The sequence below is a fragment of the Heterodontus francisci genome, chromosome 33, assembly GCF_036365525.1.
Source record: "Heterodontus francisci isolate sHetFra1 chromosome 33, sHetFra1.hap1, whole genome shotgun sequence".
Lineage (NCBI taxonomy): Eukaryota > Metazoa > Chordata > Chondrichthyes > Heterodontiformes > Heterodontidae > Heterodontus > Heterodontus francisci.
Window position 1 is genome coordinate 25594180 of NC_090403.1, and position 23036 is coordinate 25617215.

The 23036-nt window shown below is 43.9% G+C and overlaps 1 protein-coding gene across 13 annotated transcripts in view; it reads left to right on the top strand.

Annotated features, from left to right (window-relative positions):
* The window catches only part of LOC137348063 (supervillin-like), a 162862-nt gene that overhangs the window by 41401 nt on the left and 98425 nt on the right, over positions 1 to 23036 (top strand). For 7 of the 13 annotated variants that reach the window (XM_068013189.1, XM_068013193.1, XM_068013191.1 and 4 more), the window contains 4 exons: positions 5759 to 5796; positions 16551 to 16612; positions 17852 to 17997; positions 21124 to 21370. In XM_068013189.1, the coding sequence (XP_067869290.1) occupies positions 5759 to 5796; positions 16551 to 16612; positions 17852 to 17997; positions 21124 to 21370 (493 nt within the window). Of the gene's footprint in view, positions 1 to 391; positions 437 to 645; positions 779 to 3329; positions 3414 to 5758; positions 5797 to 16550; positions 16613 to 17851; positions 17998 to 21123; positions 21371 to 23036 lie in introns of those variants that run through there. The other 6 variants (XM_068013202.1, XM_068013203.1, XM_068013199.1 and 3 more) reach the window with 4 other exon arrangements.

Below are 23036 nucleotides of genomic sequence, written 5' to 3' on the forward strand. Positions count from 1 at the left end.
TCAGTAACTAAATTTCAGTATCCAGCGCAACTTTTGTTGCCAATTTTGGTAACAAAGAGCCAGCAACTTGGTGACATATGAATCAAGTATTGCTGTGTCTGCCTTGTAACTGCATTGTTTTGTGCTTTGCTGAAGTCTGGTCCACAGGCAGAACGTAGTTGAGGGCAGTATTGTTCAATACATTGGCAGTTAGCCAGATGGCAAAATGGGAATCCAGATGTGGCTAATTGCATTTCTAATTAGCATACAAAAAAATGTGTGCAAGACGCCGTGGTTGGGCATGTTATCTCGATACTCATTCGCATGTTGTTTGCATGTGAACTTTAACCTTTTTGTGTGTTTGTCAGTAAGACATAAAGCAGAGTGTGCGAGTGCCTTTTCATTGCTGTGAGTGCTTTACTTCCTTAGTTACTGAATGGTGGCAGATGTTTGCCAGGTAAGTATGCATATGTGAAGTACATTTACCTGTATTGTGTGCGCCGTGTTTTCTACTAAAACTAGTGCATGTGGTTAAAATGGTGTCGCCATAGCAACACCTGTGATTAGTCAGCGACTTCCATTGGACAACCCTGATATTTATGGGCTCAACACCAGTTGCTAAAAGTAACAAATGGACAAAAGTAACAGTCGGAGAGAGAGCTGGGGAGCTGGTGATCCAAGCTCTTAATATTCCAAGATCCACAGTCAACAGCTTTATTGAGGTGCAGCAACTTTGAAAAATGGACTTTGAGGATTGGCCTGTAGGGGAGTTTTGGATGAATGTCCCCTTTTTTAACAGGTACAGTGTTCTTAAAAAAAAAAACAGTTTGATTTAGATTCAGCAAATCTCGAATTAACTGAGGGCTGGTGTGAGAGTTGGCAGGTTCCTTGTTCTGCAGCTGATGGTGTGGTACTCAAGGACAGTTACAGACATTGAGCAGTGTAAAGCTCAGTATGTTGTCTGATTTTATGTATAAAATGGTGATAAATGTCCCCAGTGGCTGCTGCCACCCTAGGGCTCACCTTACTCCATGATTGGCCTCATCTCATTACCCCCTCCATCCAGACCTAGCTGCCTGTAGACTGACTCAATGTCCCAGAACACTGGAATTTCTCCACTGCTTATCCAGTCAGTGGCCGTGGGATTCCCATTTGCCCGTGCAGCTTGTAGAGACCCTGAAGACTAGGGCCCAAAGTGGCTCGGGGCTTGCTGCTGGACCCAATGAGTGGGCAGCTGGTCCGCCAGCCAAAGGTCCAAATCTACTCTGAGCACCATAAATATAAGATAGTCACTAATAAATCCAATAAGGAAACTTATTTACCTGGAGAATGGTTAGAATGTGGCACTCGCTACTGCAGGGGGTAGCTGAGGCGAATAGCATAGATGCCGGATAAACAAGTGAGGGAGAAAGGACTGTAAGGATATGCTGATGGGATTAGATGAAGAAGGGAGGGAGGAAGGAAGCACATATATAGTGTGAACACCAGCATGGACTTGTTGGCCCGAATGGCCTGTTTCTGTGTAAATGCTTGCTATAATTTCTATGTAATTCCCTCCAGCCAGAACTTGCCAGCTACCCAAGCATTATAATCAGCTCCATTTGCACCAGGATAAGCACACCAGGAAATGCCCTACTGATTACTTTTACTCCCTCTCTACTTATACACAGTGCCCATCAGGATCCCCTCTGTCCTTCTTCATTTTTATCTGGAGTTCTTATTTTCTCTGCCTTTCTGTTAGTTTCTTTTCCCCCTTGTTGCTGGGGTGTGTCTGACAATAATGGGGAAGGTTGTTACCAGAGTATGGCAGGGATCTGTTCAGGGAAATTTTCACAAGGAACCACTTAAGATATGATCTTCGAAATAAGTCGGGTCCTCTTCACAAGTGGGTGTCTGTTTCCAGGGAGAAGCAAACATTTCTGAGTCATGCGGAATAAAATGAAATTTAAAAAAAATAAAGAGAAACAGTTTGACAAAGACTGCAAATTGACAACATGGTGAGTGATGGCTTCAGGTACAAACTGGTAAGAGTCCTTTGGGGATTTATAGAAGAGAAGAGGGATCAGTAGACAGGAAGGGACAGTGAGGTAAATGAGAGTGATTGATCCCTGCGTGATTCCACTGACACAGCTTGGTGTGCAAGAGCCTTGATTTATGTTACAGTAAATGGCAGAAAGGAATGACTGGGAGGCTTCAACTCAATGTGCCCCTTTGTTTTGACTTTGCTGAGGTACACAGTGGCGGATAGTTTTGTACAATGCAATCGATTGTTTCCATTCATAGCTTGGCTCCCTTAACCCGTGGAGGCCTGAGTCCAGATTTTTGGAAATGTAAATATTGAATTCTATTCAACCACCTAATAACCTGAAGAGCCTTTTTAAAAAAAGAATTGCCTAAAAAAAAATTATTGCGAACTGTAAGATGAAAATTCAGCATTTCTAAACCAAATACTTGGCAAATTGCCAAGTGTCTCTGTTGGAATGCATAATTTACATACATAATTAATAAAATAAATGTATTGAATTTATGTATCAATAGAAAAAAAATTAAAATAGACCTAACTTTGAATTATCGCATTTTTTGACTTTTTTACTGTAATTTTGACAGTAAACTCATCTTTAAAACAAACTTGAATTTAAGATGCATAGAATTAAGACAATTTTTTCCGCTATAGATTCTCGTGATAAAATAGTAGCATCTAATAGCACATTCAGAATGATTTATCGTCTCAGATATATTGGAAACAATAATGGCTGCAACCAGTAAACTTCGAACCAAAGGCATTAACTATAATCATGGCGTAGCTATACCACTCAAACAGATTTATTCAGAAAACAATGTATTTTTGTTAAAATAATCATTTGAAACTGTTAAATGTAACAATGATTAGCCTTTTATCCCCACAATAAAAACACAGCTCTTGCTTTTCTTGACTTAATTTTTGATTAGGCTTTTCTTCATGTTAATGCAATCCATTGGAAAAAGTTGGGAGCCCCAAATGAGATGCTAAAGAGGCCCGTGTGGTTCCAGAGGTTGCTGACCCTGACCTAATACCTTCAGGACACACACTGAACTGACAGAGCAAGGGGCATTTTGATGCTGTATTTTGTTCATGTTCAAACAGTGCAGCAGATCCCAATGGATTAATTCCGACAGTGTTCCTTCCTTCTGCCTTTTACTTTTCATGCACTGCAGATCTCTTACCCTCCACATTCATGCTGTCCATGTTTTGCTCTCCTCCCTCTCCTCTCTCTCTCTCTCTCTCTCTCTTTCTCCTGAACTAGTGGTGTTGATGCTGACGTGACACTGAGCCTGGATTTAGCAGCAGTGCCTGGCTGGGAGGTGCGGCAGAGGCCCAGGCGCTACATTAGCCCAGGTGTGAATCGTAAAACGTCAGATCGCTTCAGGACCCAGCCTCTCACGGTGACAGAACGGTGAGGCACAAGTGGGCAGGAGGCTCCTATGCAATTGTAGTTTGAATATTTCCTTTCAATTAAAAAAAGGGATAGAACAAGATTGTAACCCAACATTCCTTCCAGTGATGAATAATCGTTGCAGGCAGAAAGTATCAGAACTGACTTTTATCCAACATTTTTAACCACAGTAAGTGGAGGGACTTTGATGCTTTATCTGATTTTTGCCTCTCCAGCTAGTTCCCCCCCCCCCACCCACCCATCCAGTTTCTTAAAGGTGTTGGCTCTTACAGGGCTACAGGTTCATGTACAACCCTAGGCCATGCACGTTGACACCCTATTCAACTGTTGAGGCTTCACAGCCATGCCTTATCCCAGCCTACATGCAGATTAGGACACTAAGCAGTTACGGGACAGTGACCATGAGCAGGAACTCTGGCTGGCATTTGTTCCTCACCTTGTCCAAGTGACTTTGAGCACCTCACCTCTTGCCCAAGCTGACATCAGCTAACTGAACACAGACAGGGAGTTGAACTTTGGACTTTCCAATCTGCGAGGCTGAGTGACACACTGAGTCACTCGGGGATCTATCCAAGTTATGCTGTAACAAGACTCCAAGCTAACCTGTCCAGCTGCCAACAGTGAAGCTAGCACCACAGGGAGAGTATGTGATGAAACGATTGAGAGTCTGAGCTTTAGTGGCATTTCACTGAACAGATAACTCCTTGAGTGAGTATACTGGAATAATGGGCATGATTTACAAGGGGCACTTATGCATTAATTTTAACCCAATCTGTCCAGTGGGGACTGGGTTGTGCCAGTTTACACCCCACCCAATATTTTAAGCAGGCTGCCTGTACATTTTCTAAAATGTTAATCAGAAAGGAAACATATTTTTCTACTTATTTCTGTGTTCTGCTGTAGATGTAGTTGCAATTTTAAAATTAGAGCTAGGCCAATCAGGAGTGAAATCAAAGAACCTTTGTCACACAATGGGTACTGGAAATGTGGAACTCTCTTTCCCAAGATACAGTTATCACTGGGTTAATAGAAATGTCCAAGACTGAGAGCAATAGATGTTTCTTGGGTAAGGGTATTAAGGGATACAGAGCAAAGGAGGGTAAATAGAGATGAGGTATATATCAGCCATGATCTGATTGAATAGTGGAGCAAGCCTTGTGGGGTTGAATGGCCGACTCCTGTTCCTAAGTTCTTATTTAGTTGTTAAAGTTTCAATGAACTTTCAACATCAGCAAAAAACAGAGTTGAGTCACGGGGCTGAATTTTACTCACCCTCTGACATCGGGGGTCGTGGCGGGCAGGCCTGGAAAATTCTTCCGCGAGAGGACCGCCATGACCCCCAGAGCCAGGAAGGCCCCGTTGCATTTTCCCGGCGGAGATGAGGCCTCAGTGCGCCCACTCATTTTAATATGCAAATGATATTACAATTAAAGAATAATTACTTACCTGGTAGTGACGGCTGTCCCACGCCGATATTCTGGCCGCCGGCCGGAACTCCCGCGTGACACTGGTGGGGAGGGGAGAGGAGGGAAAATTTCAGGGAGGGTGGGGGGGGGAGCAGGGAAAACCATTCCCGGGGTGTGTAGATGGTGGGAAGGGGTTGAGAGTCAAAGGTGCTGAAGTTGTCGGTGGGAGGTCAGTGAAAGGTCATCATTTAAAAAAATTGCTTTTCCAGGGGGATACATTTTTTTATTTATTGATAACTCAGTTGGGGGGGGGGGGTGGGGGGTTGGGAAAGGGGAATGAAACTTTCCCCAAATTTTTTCTTCTCATTTCAGTGCAGCAGCAACTTTAAAAATTTTGAAGTCCTTTAAAAATGGCGCCTGTGCGGTGGCGCCGGACGCTGTTGTCGGGGTCACCCATCCGCCCCCTCCATTTAACTGAGCCCCTGCATGAAATATCGCGGGGGCTCAGCTACGGCGGATCCGCAGGGGCAGACCGCCAAGATCAGAGTGCACCGCCGCAATTTGCGCACCTTCATAAAATTCAGCCCATGATCTCGAATCTCTGCCTTCCATCCCTGTCTGCAATTAGAATTGGTGAAAGATAGGAGACTAGGTGACCTGGTGTGCATGTCAGTGAAAAATGTTGTAACATGCAAGGATGGTATTTAATGTAGAACAACCAGAGTGTGATAACGCAGTCAAGGGGCACAATGGAAGTTGCTATCAGAGGTGCAACAATACAAGACACTGGCACAGTGTCATCTACAGACATGCAGTTTGTAAAGATTTAATTACTAAAACATAGATTATGTTATGTTGGGGAAAGGTATGTTTTGTTTTCTTCCTCAACATCCTTCTGTGCAGTTTGTATCAGTATTTGTCTCTTTTTCAATCTTACAGTACTTCAGTGCTGAACATATGCAAGAGGGACACTGAGGGTGAGTACCATGCCTGCACCTCAACCCACAGTTAATCCACTTGAAATACTGGTTATGTAAACTCTTTTTTTAAAAAAAGGTAGTCTAAGAAAATCAAGGATAAATTATTACAAGTGAGTGGCCTTCAGACACCTGCAAACATAATAATCTTTCGGGCTGATTCTGACTTTGTACATCCAGTAGGCAGCCAGCCATACACATCAGGAACATGGCATCCTTGTTTCTTTTCTATATATTTGCCTTTTCCCAAAATAATTTTTTCAAATTTGTTTGTGGATGTGGGCAACACTGGCTTGGCCAGCATTTATTGCCCATCCCTAATTGCCCTTGAACTGAGTGGCCTGTTAGGCCTTTTCAGAGTCAACCACATTGCTGTGGGTCTGAAGTCATATGTAGGCCAGACCAGGCAAGTTTGGCAGATTTCCTTCCCTAAAGGACATTAGTGAACCAGATGGGTTTTTACAACAATCAACAATGGTTTCATGGTTACTATTAGACTAGCTTTTTTAATTCCATGTTGATTAACTGAATTCAAATGTCACCATCTGCTGTGGTGAGATTTGAACTCGTGTCCCCTGAGCACTAGCCTGGGCCTCTAGATTACTAATCCAGTGACATTACTGCTACACCACTGCCTCACAACATCAGTGCATTGTTGAGTATTTCGACTTCCCTTTCCTCATTCGCCCCCTGTCCTGCAGGCACAGTTTTACACTGATTTGCAGGCAAGATAAAGGAAAATCCTATGGCGTTTTATAAGTATATTAAGGGCAAGAGGATAACCAGGGAAAGAGTAGGGCCCATTAGGGACCAAAGTGGCAATCTTTGTTGGAGCCGGAGGACGTAGGTGAGGTTTTAAATGATTACTTTTTCATCTGTGTTCACTATGGAGAAGGACGATGTAGGTGTAGAGATCCGGGAGGGTGATTGTGATATACTTGAACATATTAGCATTGAAAGGGAGGAAGTATTAGCTATTTTAGCGGGCTTAAAAGTGAATAAATCACCAGGCCCAGTTGAGATGTATCCCTGGCTGTTATGTGAGGCAAAGGAGGAGATAGCAGGGACTCTGACACAAATTTTCAAATCCTCTCTGGCCACAGGAGAGGTCCCAGAGGATTGGAGGACAGCGAATGTGGTGCCATTATTCAAGAAGGGTAGCACGGATAAACCAGGTAATTACAGGCCAGTGAGTAGGGAAACTACTGGAAAAAAGTTCTGAGGGACAGGATTAATCTCCACTTGGAGAGGCAGGGATTAATCAGGGATAGTCAGCATGGCTTTGTCAGGGGGAGATTGTGTCTAACTAACTTGATTGAATTTTTCGAGGTGGTGACTAGATGTGTAGATGAGGGTAAAGCAGTTGATGTAGTCTACATGGACTTCAGTAAGGCTTTTGGAGATTGGTTAAGAAAGTAAGAGCCCATGGGATCCAAGGCAATTTGGCAAAATGGATCCAAAATTGGCTTAGTGGCAGGAGGCAGAGGGTGATAGTCGAGGGTTGTTTTTGCGAGTGGAAGCCTGTGACTAGTGGTGTACCACAGGGATCGGTGCTGGGACCCTTGCTGTTTGTAGTGTACATTAATGATTTAGGCGTGAATATAGGAGGTATGATGATATATATGAGATATAGTGAGGAGGAAAGCCTTGGATTACAGGATGATATAGATGGGCTGGTAAGATGGGCAGAGCAGTGTCAATGGAATTTAATCCTGAGAAGTGTGAGGTGATGCATTTTGGGAGGACTAACAAGGCAAGGGAATATACAATGGATGGTAGGACCCTAGGAAGTACAGAGGATCAGAGGGACCTTGGTGTACTTGTCCATAGATCACTGAAGGCAGCAGCACAGATAGATAAGGTGTTTAGGAAGACATATGGGATACTTGCGTTTATTAGCCGAGGCATAGAATATAAGCGCAGGGAGGTTATGATGGAGCTGTACAAAATGCTAGTTAGGCCACAGCTGGAGTACTGAGTACAGTTCTGGGCACCACACTATAGGAAGAATGTGACTGCCCTGGGGAGGGTGAGGAGGAGATTCACCAGGATGTTGCCTGGGCTGGAGCATTTCAGCTATGAAGAGAGACTGAAAAGGCTAGGGTTGTTTTCTATAGAGCAGAGAAGGTTGAGGGGGGACATGATTGAGATATACAAAATTATGAGGAGCATAGATAGGGTAGATAGGAAGAAACTTTTTTTCCTTAGCGGAGGGGTCAATAACCAGGGGGCATAGATTTAAGGTAAGGGGCTGGAGGTTTAGAGGCGATTTGAGGAAAAAATCTTTTCACCCAGAGGGTGGTTGGAATCTGGAACGCACTGCCTGAATGGGTGGTCGAGGCAGGAATGATCACAACATTTAAGAAGTATTTAGATGAGCACTTGAAATGCCACAGCATACAAGGCTACACGCCATGTGCTGGAAAATGGGATTAGAATAGTTAGGTGCTTGATGGCCGGCAAAGACATGATGGGCCGAAGGGCCTGTTTCTGTGCTGTATAACTCTTTGGCTGTGATTCAGTCCCACAGCTGTTGGCACTCTGTCTGACCTTGGATACTTTATACACGAGCCTGGACTACATGTGTTGGCAGACTAGTTGCTGTTTGACTGGGGAAAGGGAGGCAGGGGTTGTAATTATAGAGCCTGATTCTCTCCTCTCCTTTGCACCATGATTCAGTGGAAATCTGCCTTTTTTCCTCCCTCCCTAATCCAAGGGATACTGAGGCTAATTGAGGCCCAGGCTCAGATCAGCTCATTCAGCACAGACTGATCGTGGAATCTTCCTCAACTCTATAGTTCAGTGCTGTACCACTGAACTACAGGAGTAATCTAATATCAGGGTTTAATGAAATGATGCTTGTTTTAATTCAGTCTGAATTCTAACACCTACAGATACAAAGGAGTCTGAAACACATTAAAAAATCAGAATGAACTTTCATTACTATTGGGCCTTTCACAACCTCAGGATATTCAAAGTGCTATACAACCAATGAAATACTTTTGAAGTGTAGTCACTGTTGTAATGTAGGAAACATGGTAGCCAATTTGCACACAGCAAGATCCCACAAACAGCAATGGAACAACTGACAAGATCATATAAGTACAGCACCTCATCTTACGACTGGGCACTTTGCAGCCTTCTGGACTCAACACTGTTCAACAAGTTTAGATCATAACCTCTGCCCCATTTTTTCTTTTTTCATGTTTTTTTTTGCTGTTTGTTCCTCACCTCCCCCCCCCCCACCCCCCCCATTTCTTAATCCCTTTACTTTGTCTTTGGATGGCTGCTCTTCTACCATCTACACGCCATCCTGACACATCTTTTGTTTCTTTACTTGGCTTTACACCATGAAATCATTTAATCTCTCCTGCCTTCCAGCTTATCACAGACCTTACCTTTTATTCATCTTTCCCTCCCCTTCCTTTCTCAAATCCTTTTGCATTTCTAACTTTCGCCGGTGTGATGAAAGGTCAGTGACCTGAAACGTTAACTCTGCTTCTCTCTCCACAGATGCTGCCAGACCTGCTGAGTATTTCCAGCATTTTCTGTTTTTGTTTCAGATCGTACAGATGTTGGTCTCAGAAACAGCAACAAAATCAATGAGATGGTACCGGTGTTGGTTGAGGGAGGCTGTGAGAACTCCCCTGCTCTTTTTCAAATAGTGCAGTGGGATCTTTAACACCCACCTAAGAGGGAAAATGGGGCTTCTCATCCAAAAAATGACTTCTTGGAAGGTGCAGCATTCCTCTCTGTACTCACTAATGTAATGTAGGAAACCCAGCAGCCAATTTGCAACCAGCAAGCTCCCACAAACAGCAAGCATTCATTAACATTGAATCAGAAAATGTTCTAAGTTGCCTTTCAGCATACACTGGGTTAATGATGCTCATTGAAAAGGTGATATTAATGCAGGGCGTACAGACCTCCTTGCCTCTTTGTTGTCTCTGTCAACCAGGAGATGGTTAATGCTAGATGGTTAAATCTACCTCCAATGCTCAGTGATAAGATAAGCCAGGGTATAGAAATCATTGCAACGGCCATCCTGAGTTGTGTGGAACTTTTTGGAGCCAGTGATTGGCATTTATTTCTTATGGAGTGCTTATGCTGATAACGTGCTGACCTGAGCACCACATGTACTTCCCCCTCTGTTGGCATTATATCATCCTTGATAGAGACTCATGGGCAATTACAAAAGAAAGTGACTTTCATGGGACAGAGATTGAAAATATTTTAAAAGTAAAACAGGAAATTTAAAATCAAAGGCGAAAATAAAAACAGAAAATGCTGGGACGACTCAGCAGGTCAGGCAGCAGCTGTAGAGAGAAAGAGGAAAACAGAGTTAACGGGGAATTTTATGCTCTCCCCCGCTGTGGGTTTGGAGGCGAGGAGAGCATAAAATTGGATAGGATGGTGGCGGGGTGGTTCCTTCCCTCCCCGTTGTCAATTGAGGCGCTTAACTGGGCAATTAACCCCCAATTAAGGGTCTCATGCTGCCATAATTAGCCGTGCGATGGATGGACCTGTTGCCACATGGGAAGTAATGCATGAAAAACTGTGCAGGCTGCTTCTTGGCTCCTGGGCGGGGTGGGGGGGCAGGAATGGGTCCCTTGTTAAAAGACACTTAATGCCTGATCGAGGGACCTGGCATCAGGAAGGGGGGGCCTGCTGAGAACCCCCCCCCCCCCCCCCGCCGCCACCGCCCTTGCTAGCAATCCCCCCACACCCCTCTCCCCTGTGACTCCCACACAATGACAGCCTTCCCACCCTGACCTACCCATAGTCTGGGTCCAGCACCGCTCCTGGGCCTCATGTAGGTGCTTCTCCAGCAGCAGCCACCACCTCTGTGGTGGCGCTGCACAGTAGAAGAGCTGCCGGCCTCTGATTGGCTGGCAGCTCTGCAAGGGCGCGACTTCTAGTGATGGGGATCTTGATCCTGTGGAAGGACCACCACTATCCACTTAAGTGCCCGATTGGCATTAGACTCAGCTGGCCTTCCAGAGAAGAGGTGACACGGGATTCTCATCATCACCTTTTCTATATGTCGAGACCCCCATCACCAACATGAAATCCTGGCCAACATTTCAGGTTGATGAACTTTCATCAGAACTGGTGAACTTAGTAACATCGGCACCTCCCTCCTTCTTGCTTTTGTCCTTTATTTCATTGTTGACACCATGCCAACTCGATAAACCTTTTCTGTTATGATTCCGGTGCTCTCTAGTGATTTATTTTTCTCTCTCCAACCCAGCCCAAAGGATTGTATCCACAGGTAATCCCACGTTGCCTGTGAACCAAAACATGTATGAAGTAATCGTGGAGGGTGCCAGTGTGAACAATGAGCGTCTTGTGCTAATTAATCAACCAACTGAATACTTTGTGAGATGCCTCACACACTCAATGGGGTTAGAACTCATATATCTGGTAAAATTAGCAGAATTAAGAACAAATTCAGCAGATTTCAGTAGTTGGCAAAACTTTACTTGCAGTCCCTGTTCCAATACAATAAAATATTTCCAAGTGCTTGAGGTTCTTTAGAATAACAATTAATTGAGATCAGCATCTGTCATATGAGGTTTATATAAGAAATCAAGGATTCATTGAGTACTCCTATTAATGCCCCCGCCTGTGAACTGCCTGACAGAGCAGAAATCCACCTAAGGGCAACAGTTATTCTCACTAACAGAATGGCAAAAGGGCATCATGTATAATAATATATAACTGTCACTCATAGTAAGGTTCAAAGACATTGGACAACCTTCCAGAAACATGTTCCACCTGCCCATTCACACCAGCTCTGATGGAGCAAACAATTGCAGATCATTTTCAAAAGGCCTTCACCGAGGTTCCCCATGGTAGGCTCATGCAAAAGGTTAGAGCATGTGAAGACAGGGGACAAACAGCTGAATGGATAGCAAATTGGCTGAAAGATAGAAAGCAGAGAGTAGGGGTAAAGGGTATTTATTCAGATTGGAGGAAAGTAGAAAGTGGTATTCCACAAGGATCAGTGCAGCGACCAGTTATTTATAATTTGCATTATGATTTGGACTTAGGAGCAAGTAACTCAGTATCTCAATTTGCAGATGAAACCAAACTGGGGATGTAGTTAATATAATGCAGGACTGCGACAAAAGACAGGAAGACTCGGTGGTCCGAAGGGCCTGTTTCAGTGCTGTATCTCTAAATAAATAAATTAAGAAATTTGCAGAATGAGCGTGTAATTGGCAAACGAACTTCAGTATTGTTAAGTATGAAGTGGTACATTTTGGTAGGGAAAATAATGAGGCCACATACTCCTTCAAAATTAAGGTCTGGATTTTACCAAGCCCACGATGTTGGGCTCCGTGGCGGGGGGGAGGGTGCCAGAAGATGGTTCCAGCAGCTGCCAGCCACAGAGGCCAACGGCGGGAGGGCCCCACCCGATCCTCCTGGCAGCGGCGAGGCTCTGTGTCGGCAGTTCCTGCTGCTGGACGACGGGAACTGCATCTACATATTCAAATCAATAAAATGAATACATTAGCATAAGCTTACCTTTAGTCTTCCGGGCCCACTTTGATCCTCAGTGGGGCGGCTGGCACTCCCACGCCTTCAATTCCCTGTCTGGGGAAAGCCGGTGTGACACTGGTGGGGAGTGGGGAGAGTTAGGATTTTCAGTGCGGGGGCGGGGGGGTTGGTGTACGGGGTCAAACAAATATAATGGGTGTAGGGGATGGTGGGAAGGGGTAAACTTTAAATATGTGCAGTCTGTGGGGGGAGGGGAAGGTCAGATTTAAAAGCTAAGTGTTTTGTGGATGGGAAGAGCAAATAGTTAATGTAATTGTTATTGGTGGAGTGGGAAAGGGGCGTTTGAAATTTATTCGATAAATTTTTGGGGGAGTTCACTTTAAAAATTCAAATTTGCCGACAGGGATGGCTGCCCTTTAAAAATGGTGCCGGCGCCTGTGCACAGGCAGCTGACCCCATTGCCGACGACGGACAGCCTGCCCCTTCCATGTGATTGGAGGGAGCGGGCTGCCCCTGCTATTTAAATGAGCCGCCGTGTGGGAGATCGTGGTGGCTCTTTGGCGTATGGCCCACGCGTGCTGGCCGCCATTTTTGAGCTCGCCACCGATTTCGGTGGCGGGCTCTTAAAATCCAGCCCTAAGTGTCTAAATGGGGTAGAGGAGCAGAAAGAGCTGGGAATATATACATGATTCACTAAAAGTAGCGAAGCAGTTTAATAAGGCGATATAAAAAAAACAAAGCATTGAGATTCATTTTTGGGAGGATAGAATTGAAAAGCCGAAAAGTTATGCTAAACTTATATAGAACCTTGGTTAAACCACCACTTGAAGTACTGTGAGCGGTTCAGCTCTCTATATTATCAACAGGGTATATAGAGGCACTTGAGACAGAGCAAAAAAGATTTAGTAGAATGATATGGGAACTGAGAGGTCATACCGATCAGGAAAGATTGAATAGGCTGAGGCTCTTTTCCTTAGAAAAGAGAAAACTGAGGGGTGCCCTGATAGAGGGCTTCAAAATTATGAATGGGTTGGACAGGGTCAATGTGGAGGAAGTATTTCTACTTGTGGCAGATCCCAAACTAGGGGCCATAAATAGAAGATAGTTACTAATAACTCCAACAGGGAAATAAAGAGAAATTTCTCTACTCAGAGAGTGGTTAGAATGTGGCATTCACTTCCATGGGAAGTGATTGAGGTAAATAGCTTAGATGCTTTCAAAAAGAAATTAGATGACTACATGAGAGAAAAGGGAATCGGAAAATATGCTGAAAGGCTGTGATGAAGCAGATGGAATGACTGGAGACTCGTGATGCATAAAAACCAGCACAGACTAGATGGGATGAATGGCCTGTTTCTGTGCTGTGTCATCTATGTAATTAGCTCCCTTTGCGCAGCAAGGTAACCAATCCTAATTACAAACTGAAAATGCTGGAAACACTCAGCATCCATAACAAGAGAAACAGAGTTAACTTTTCAAGTCAATGACATTTCATCAGAACCAACAGAAAGAGCTGAACCTTTGCTTTGGGGATGGGAAACAGGAGCCAGGACTGTTTCCTAGTCCAAAGCCCACCCCTGGGCGGGGAAACAGTCACTCTTTGGGATTTTGAATGGGCCGCCCCCTTAATTGGCATGAAAACAGGTCCTCTGTCCAGTTAAGGGCAGTGAGCAGGCTCTCAAAGCTGGAGGGCCAATCAGAGGCCTTTTAGCTTCAGAGAAGTAGCAGGCTGCAGTAAAAGGTAAGTAACTGAGAGGGTGCTTCAACTTAAAGGCACCCTCTCGGCAACTTTTTAAAAATCAATTTAAAAATATAAAAAGTAGTCAGGTTAGCACTGTTGATTGGGTGGGGGGGGGGGGGGGGGGGGGAGGTGGTGTGGGTGGAGAGAAGAATCCCTCGACAGAGTGGCCTTCAGCTTCACCCATACCCAGGCAGGCAGGGAGCCTGCTTCCAGAGAGTTGAAGTATTCCCCTCCCCCCCGTCGCTTCGGGAAACTGGAGGCCAACTGGAAAATCGCCTCCTTTACTTACTGTTAACAAGGCTCTTAATGAACCTAATTGGTTACCCTCCTCATGTGTTGAGCAGCCTTGCTGGGCGCCGAAACCACCTCACCCAAAATGGCCGGTGATGGAACGGTGTCGGGAAAAAGCATGCTGGCTGGCACTGGTGTTTTTGGGCCCTGCTTGCCTCTGTTCCTGACCTTTGTGGGGCCTGAAAACCCTGTCCAAATTGTTTGTCACCTATGTGGACTGGCAATTAACAGTCCTTAATTAGCATACCTAACCTTAATTAGTGTACCGAAGCACAGCTGACTCATCCACTGCTTTAAAGTGGCATTGAATAAGAGACAGATGAAGTGTATTTTCAGTATGAACGCAGACATGATTCTTCCAGGCTGCAATAAACACATTAAAATGGTCTCAACTGGCCAGTTCCCAAAATTCCATGAGGAAATATAAAATATAGTCCTGTATAATTAGAAAGGACAGGCGAATGACACTGCATGTATGTAAAAGAATGGTTTATTGCCTTAACCTCACTGCACTGTGGGATTTTCTTTCTACCTTGTAGCCACTATAATAATAGAATTTTTTATTGTTCCACATGTGGAATGTTATTTTGGGTAAGAAAATTTTCCTCCGATCAAAATGTGTTTATCTCCTCCTCCCTCATCAGATTTGGTCCAATTTGACGAGATTTTTAAGCTGTCGTGTCATTTTTCACTTCAAGTACCAAGCAGGGACCTACTGTTGGGTTTGCTGTGAATGATGAATTGGACTTCACGGTAGAAAATGATGTTAGGCAGGATCCTGGATGAAAAAGCTGGGGGTGATTTTCTTCATCATGTTGGCCCATTGCTGCCTGTTTTCGGGTGTTCTGGTGAGGAAAAATAGGCGGAGACCTGTAATATCGATTGGTTGGCCTTGTAATGACCATTTCCATTTGCATAGGGCAGGCAGGAGAAGCTTCTGCTTGACGTAGGTGGGTGCTTCATTATAATATTTAAATATGTGAGGGCCATACTCACGCCTCCTGCTTCCTTTTCCACACTTTACATGATTTTCAATGCAGAAGTGCCCATTGCAACTCCGGGTACAGGGTGGCAAGTCAATGAGCAGCGCAAGTAAATAAACTTGAATGATTGCTAAGAAACTACTTTTTACTACATTAAGGCCAATTCTGGCCTGTTTTTCTTAAATTTCTTGTTAGTTGTTTTATTTATTTATACATTGTCTCACCGTTAATGGGTTCCCCAATGGGAATTTCCCAATATGAGATGCTGAGAAAAAATGAAAATCTCTGAGGGGATGCCAGGCAGGATGCGATGCCCAAGTGGTCGTCTTTTCTACTTGCTGCTACCCGCATCCAACGGTTGCCCAGATTTCCCTATGGCAGATGGTTAGTCCAGGCAGAGATTCCAACTCTCAATGTGTGTTGTGATAGCAAGCCCAAAGGCACAGGTATGTGTGAAGACCAGACTAACCATTTTGCTGGATGGTTTATCAGATGCAAAGAATGGTGAAGTGTTTGATGTGGTACCGCATGAAAGAAGGTATGTCAGGATGATCATCAGCCAGTGAAGCCTGATTGGTTGCACCCACCAAGATGTTACCAAACTATAGGCATTGCTTCAGCCACCTATGACCAAGGGAAAGTGTTGTCATAGAGTCTGGTTCAGCAGAGAGCCAGATACAAAGCTGTACCATCTGCTATAAGGACACCTGCATAGCCAATAACGGAACTATTCAGCTGTGGTCTCAAGGAGAGGCTTCCTTTGTCTTCAAAGGTTTTCTTCACTTGTTAATATCCTTCTACCTTGTCAAAGATTGCTAATGGGTTGAGATACATTTTGAACCATTCTAAAGGTTTTCATATTTTTTGTTTGCCTATTGTAACACTCCCCCCTTTAATTTTCCCTATATCTTTAAATTCCACATGCACACAAATTCCCTCTCCTACTAGTGTGCTATGTGCCCCTATCCCAATCTGCACCTAGATCTCTGAATAAAGTTGAACAAGGAAATTTGTGTGTTATTAACACATTACCACTGGACAGATTTGAAACTTTTTAGCCTGAACTTACCCCCAGAAAGGGAAACAAGCCTCATTGTGACCTAATGAGTTCTACAAGATCTATATTCTCTCCCTACTATGTCCCCTCACAGAAAAAAGAAATGTATGCTTCATGTAGGATTGATGTGTCTTTGTCTCTTTAATAACTGTAAAAATATCATGGTTTCCTTTTACAGATGATGAGAAGATGGATGCAAGATCGAAACTGAGTGTGGCTGCAAAGATGTCACTGTTTAAAGTAGGTGCTGTGTTGTAGAATATTCACTGTGATGCAAGGAGAATTTAATAACTTATTTACTAGTTTATACCTACCAGGTCAGTGGTTTGTGAAGCAGCGCCTGGAGTGGCTATAAAGGCCAATTCTGGAGTGACAGGCTCTTCCACAGGTGCTGCAGAGAAATTTGTTTGTTGGGGCTGTTGCACAGTTGGCTCTCCCCTTGCGCCTCTGTCTTTTTTCCTGCCAACTACTAAGTCTCTTCGACTCGCCACAATTTAGCCCTGACCACCTCCAGGCGCGTATCCATTGTCTCTCGAGATAAGGAGGCCCAAAAAGAAAAGAACCTACCAGTGGAGTGTAGGGTTTATTTGAATTCTCACTGCTGTTGTTGGGGTGGGGGTGGAACTTTTGTTGTCAAACCTCTGTTGTTTAGGGTGGTGCAGTGGTTAGCATTGCAGCCTCACAGCTCCAGAGACCCGGGTTCGATTCTGGGTACCGCCTGTGCGGAGTTTGCAAGTTCTCCCTGTGACTGTGTGGGTTTTTGCCGGGTGCTCCGGTTTCCTCCCACAGCCAAAGACTTGCAGGTAAATTCGCTATTGTAAATTGCCCCTTGTGTAGGTAGGTGGTAGGGAATATGGGATTACTGCAGGGTTAGTATAAATGGGTGGTTGTTGGTCGGCACAGACTTGGTGGGCTGAAGGGCCTGTTTCAGTGCTGTATCTCTCGACAGATAAAATGTTAAAACGACTACCATTGAGTTAAACCTAGCTTTCAAAGGGGTTACATTCACAATATAGTAGGGCAATGCTGATTAAGATTCCCACAGGATGTCTGAAGCAGTGTGTTTCAGACAATGAAAGCCAGTTTGGACATTTCAACAATTGTTCATGACAATTTTGGTTGAGTTGATTTAACTCGATTCATTTGAGTTCTGGAGAGTCAGTTGCCAGGCTAGTCTGGTGATATTTCATTTCTTGGTGTCAGAAATAACAAAAAGAATAGAAAAGAATGTGTCGGGCCAGTCGGGTCTAATACAGACTGTAAGAAGGTAGATATTGGCCTGAGCTGGAATGACGATGTAGCAAGTTGGTTTTCTCAGCTGGATGCTTGCTGAAAAGAAACAAATACGATAAGTTTAATATGCCATCTGCTGTTTGGGACAGTGTGTTGCTCGGGAAATCTACTGTTAGAATTGGCCCAGTAACTGAGAATGAATCTGATTCTTTTTGTTCTGCCCCATGCCTATCGTATTTGCATTAGGAGCTGGAGAAAGCGTCCCCTGCGGAGTCTGCTGCCTTGTTGCATCCTCGTAGCAGTAATGCAGCTGTGGAGCGCAGACTGCGACGTTTTCATGATCGCTCTCGGACTCAGCCAGTGACCACGGAAGAAATGGTGGTGGCAAACAGGTAAAGGATGGATATGACAGGAGAAGGTGATCTATTTAGCAGGCAATCTAGGGAAGCACACAGCATGGGAGGCAACCTTGCATGCCTGCTCCTTTCCAGTGTGTGAGAAAGATGGGCACAGTTTTGTGCTGCTGATGTGTACTCTGAAGAAATCATCCCTTGTTATAAAGGAATCTCTGAGAAGTGTTTACAATGGCCTAGATTTTGCTGCCAAAGTAACAGTAAGTTTAATGGCATGCCCATTATTAATGTGTAAATCATCCAGCAACCTGTAGCGAGGAAAAGATACCCCTAAAGTACAAATTACCATGAGTTACTTTTAGCCTTACATTATCAGCAGCTCGCCCTTATGAAGGGTAGTGTCGACTTGGCTCATCTAATAGAACTGTCACCTCCAAGTCAGAAAGTTGTGGGTTGAAGTCCCATGACAGTTGTGAGCACATAACTTAGGTTGACACTCCCATGTAGTACTGAGGGAGCGCTACATTGTCAGAGGTGCTGTTTTTTTGGATGAGACATTAAACCAAGCTCCATAACAGCCTTAAAAGATCCCATGAACTTGTTAGAGAAGAGTAGAGAGTTCTCCTGGTGTCCCAGCTAACAGTCCTTCCTTAGTCAGCCCTACCCAAAAGAATGATTAACTGGTCTTTTTTGTGGGACCTTGCTATGCACAAATTGACTGCCACATTTTTCCAGCTAACAATTATGGCACTTAAGTAATCCATTGATGATAAAACACTTTCGGATGTAATGAGGATGTGATAAGGTGATAAATTTAGGGAAAACCAGATAAACACATGAGGGAAAACCAGATAAACACATGAGGGGGAAAGATATAGAAGGATATGTTCATGAGGTTAGATGGAACGGGGTGGGAGGAGGTTCATGTGGAACATCAACACTGGCATGGACCTTTTGGGACAAATGGGCTGTTTCTGTGCTGTAAAACACTTTGTAATACTTTATAAATGCAAGTATTTCTTTATACAATATCTGAGTCAAGCTAAAGAAAGCAAAACAAGCCGATTCCAATCCTGATTCTCAACTCCTTTTATAAAATTTATAACTAATTCTTCAAGTAAAGTAACAGTGGTTTCTGGAGTAGTTTTGTGATTTGTTATACGGTCTTGGGGCATTTCAATTTTTGTAACAGATGAAACAATTATGCATTGAGTACTTCAGTTCAAAGTCAAAGTCAAATGTGACCATTATTGTGTGTAACTCCAGGCAGTAAGCGTTGGCAGGTTATTACAAGAGTTGCTGGACAATGGTAAGGAATGGGAGTTCTGGCTGATTTTCCCTTGGACCAATTGTAACACCTCCACAGCCTCTTTGGCTGGAATTAACAAATCCCACAACAGGACTTGAGCAGGTAACCTAGATGGACTCTGCAGTACAGTACTGAGGGAGTACTGCATTGCTAGCAATAAGCCGTTAAACTGAGAGTTGCATTTCGCTGTTCCTGTGGTTCAAGTGGATGTTAAAGATCCCAGGCACTATTTGAAGATTAGCAGAGAGTGCTCCTTATGTCCTGAGTCAATGCCACCAAAGTAAAATAATTGGTTGTTTGTGGGATCTTGCTGTGTACAATTCTTGCTGCCCTGTTTGCCTATATAACAGTAGTGACTGCAAGACATCATAAGGTACTCTATGAATGCAAATTCTGGAACTGTCCAGTATTCTGGTTCAGCTGTGTGCCACCTTAAACTGAGCTATTTAACATTTCAAATAATATTTCATTGTAGCTCTATAACCTGGCATGTTTCATTCCAAATAACCTTTGAGAACCTGGACCTTTTCCAAAAATTAATTACAGGCTGTTCATAATCCCTAAACGCCTTCATCACAACACTGACTGTTCTCTGGTTACCTTGAGGCTACTTGAAAGTTGCTTTTGTCTTCTAACTTACAATCATTGAGCTTGTTCTTGAAATGTAATGTGTTGTGCCTGTTTACTGTGGCAGTGAAGTATAGGTATGAAAATCTGTTGATCTCGGAAATATGAAGAAATCAAAGCCAAGTATGAGGAAATGCAAGTCTGAATAGCATTGCTGTGTGTAACCTTGAGGGACTGTGGAGAAACCGTTGGACTGCAGGGTGAAATTGTTCATATTGAAACCTTCAACTCAGCAGTCTATTTTCCACTTCCTAATACAACATCTCTGCAAGTGTAGTCTTGCCAGTGATGTTACCTGGTTAATGTGGGGGTCAGTTAGCTCAGTTGGCTAGAGTGTGATGTAGAAAGATGCCAATAATGTGGGTTCAATCCCCATACTGGCTGGGGTAGTTCGTGGAGGTCTGCCTCCTTGCTTTGCCCCACACTTTTGAAGTGGTAACCTTTAAGCTATGCATTACCAACTTTCTCTCTATAATGGGGAGAGATGCCTATGGTCCTTTGGGACTACAGCTAGAACAACCTGGTTACCATGACAGAAGTGAATCATCTTGTGATTTGGGATACAAACATACACACCTCACCAATCAGAACTCTGGAATCAGTCTTGTGACCCTTTGTTGCACCGCCTCCAAATCTATTCTAGTATAAAGTTGTTGTTTTCCCTACATTGGTGTTCTTGTGGATTGTCCTGATGAGTGCAAGACAAACATCTTCAACAACTTGTCTCTATTTTCAGCAATCCTTTGATTATCTTAAACGCCTCAATTCAAGCACCCATTACTCATCTATAATCGAGAAAATACAAATTTAGTCTATGCAAACTGTCCTCAAAATTTAATCCTTATAGCCCCTGGTATCATTCTGGTAAATCAGTGCTTGTCTCCAGAAGATCCTACTCCTTTTTCACACAAAGGGTAGTGGAAGTCCGAAAATCTCTCACCTGCTACCCACAAAAGACTATGGCTGCAGTCACAATTGGAGCTTCAAGACTGAGATTGATAGATTTTATATCTGTTAAGGGATATGGAGCATAGCTATGTAAATGAAGTTGAGATGAAGATCAGCCATGATCTAATTGGGTGATGGTGCAAGCTCGAGGGGCTGACTGGCCTAATCCTGTTCCTAACCCAGGAGACAGTCAGCACTGTCTCAAGAGGAGGAAGGGATTAAATTGAAGAATGTTTTTTTTTTGAAATTGTTCGATTTTTCTGATTCTTCTCTGTTGTTAGTCTCCCCAAGGCGCAGTCCCCAAAGGAGCGGGATGTGGATGGAACAAAGAGCAGTGCAGTTGAGCAGGAGACAGAAGAGAGAGGGGATGAGAATTCAAAGCTTAGCCTGAACCAGAAGATGGCCCTGTTCAACAGCCTGTGTCAGCCCGTGCCAAAGAAGATGCCCACACTGGAAGGGCATAACGGGCGTAGACAGAAAGGGGCTCGGTATCGGACCCAGCCCATCACCATCAGTGAGGTCCAGCTGGTAAATATTACTTTTATTTCCATATTACCAAGATGGTGAAGCAGAATCATTTCCTTTACTTATTGGTCTGTCACGTGAAAGATACCTTAAATGTCCTGGGTGTTTGTGCAGTGATTCATTTCAGAATGCACTTGCTACTAAAGGTTTTTACACTTTATTTGATGATTTTAAACATTGTGATTGCAGCTCCCCTCATGGCTTAACTGAAGCATGCAGACCAGAAGGCCCCCGGTCCAATTTCCGGCCTGTGCTAGTTGATATCAGCCAGGGCATCAGTTGGGGTGCTAAAATCAGCTACCATTCCCACTCTTATTTACCATCCAATGATTCCTGCTGGAAAATGCATGGACATCGAGTGAGGATGGGATGGGTCTTTGATTGTGATGCCCTCTACAGTCAAATGGCCTGCTGGCACCATACAGGATCATATTTGAATAATTGCCATTTGGGAAAGGAATTGTAGCATTGTCAGCCCCTATGGAACTAAACCCCTGGATAGATTAGCAGCTTGGGGAAGGGAGAAAAATAGGATTAAATAAAACTGATGTGAAATATTTAGTCCATTGGAAAATGTACCTGAAAATATCACTACAAAATCAAACGCTGTGCTTTCTGTCCAGCAAGCTGTCCTTTGAATGGGCGGCACAGTGGTGCAATGGTTAGCACTGCAGCCTCACAGCTCCAGGGACCCGGGTTCGATTCTGGATATTGCCTGTGCAGAGTTTGCAAGATCTCCCTGTGACCGCGTGGGTTTTCGCCGGGTGCTCTGGTTTCCTCCCACTGCCAAAGACTTGCAGGTGATAGGTAAATTGGCTGTTGTAAATTGCCCCTAGTGTAGGTAGGTGGTAGGGAATATGGGATTACTGTAAGGTTAGTGTAAAAATGGGTGGTTGTTGGTCGGCACAGACTCGGTGGGCCGAAGGGCCTCTTTCAGTGGTGTATCTCTAAATAAATAAGCTCTCAAACTCAAGATCTTTACACAATGTCTATGAAGGTAACTAAATAGTATTTTTCAGGCGGTCAATCATGGAGGCTGCCATTGCAGTGAGATTAGGGACAACAAACTCCAGAAAATTGTCCATTGCCAGTTTCTCATTTCTGTTTATTTCAATGGAACAATGACCATGGTAGCATAAGGTGAGGAACGAATACATCACAAGCCAGGTAATGAAAAGAAAGTTGACTGAAAGAAACATTTAACCACTTCATGATAAAATTTATAGTTTTAGTGTTCAAATGCCCAAATACTCTGACCTTAAATTACCAGTGTGTATTTTATAAACATGCACTACTGGCAAGTCAAATTGCACACATGTTTAACAATATATCCTTATGTCAACATGGCACCGTTGGAAGCATCACAGGTTGAAAGTTCAAAACCCCACTGCAGGCCTTAGGCACACATTCTAGACTGATATTTCAATGTCATACTGACAGAGTACTACACTGTTAAACTTGAGGTCCCTCTGCCTATAAAGGGTCTCACAGTATGATTTGAAAGAGAGTAGGGAGTTCTCACAGTGTCCTGGGTAACAGCCCTCTTTCAATCATAACATCAAGAAGAGCTTAAGTTTTAGAGATACAGCACTGAAACAGGCCCTTCGGCCCACCGAGTCTGTGCCGACCATCAACCGCCCATTTATACTAATTCTACACTAATTCCATA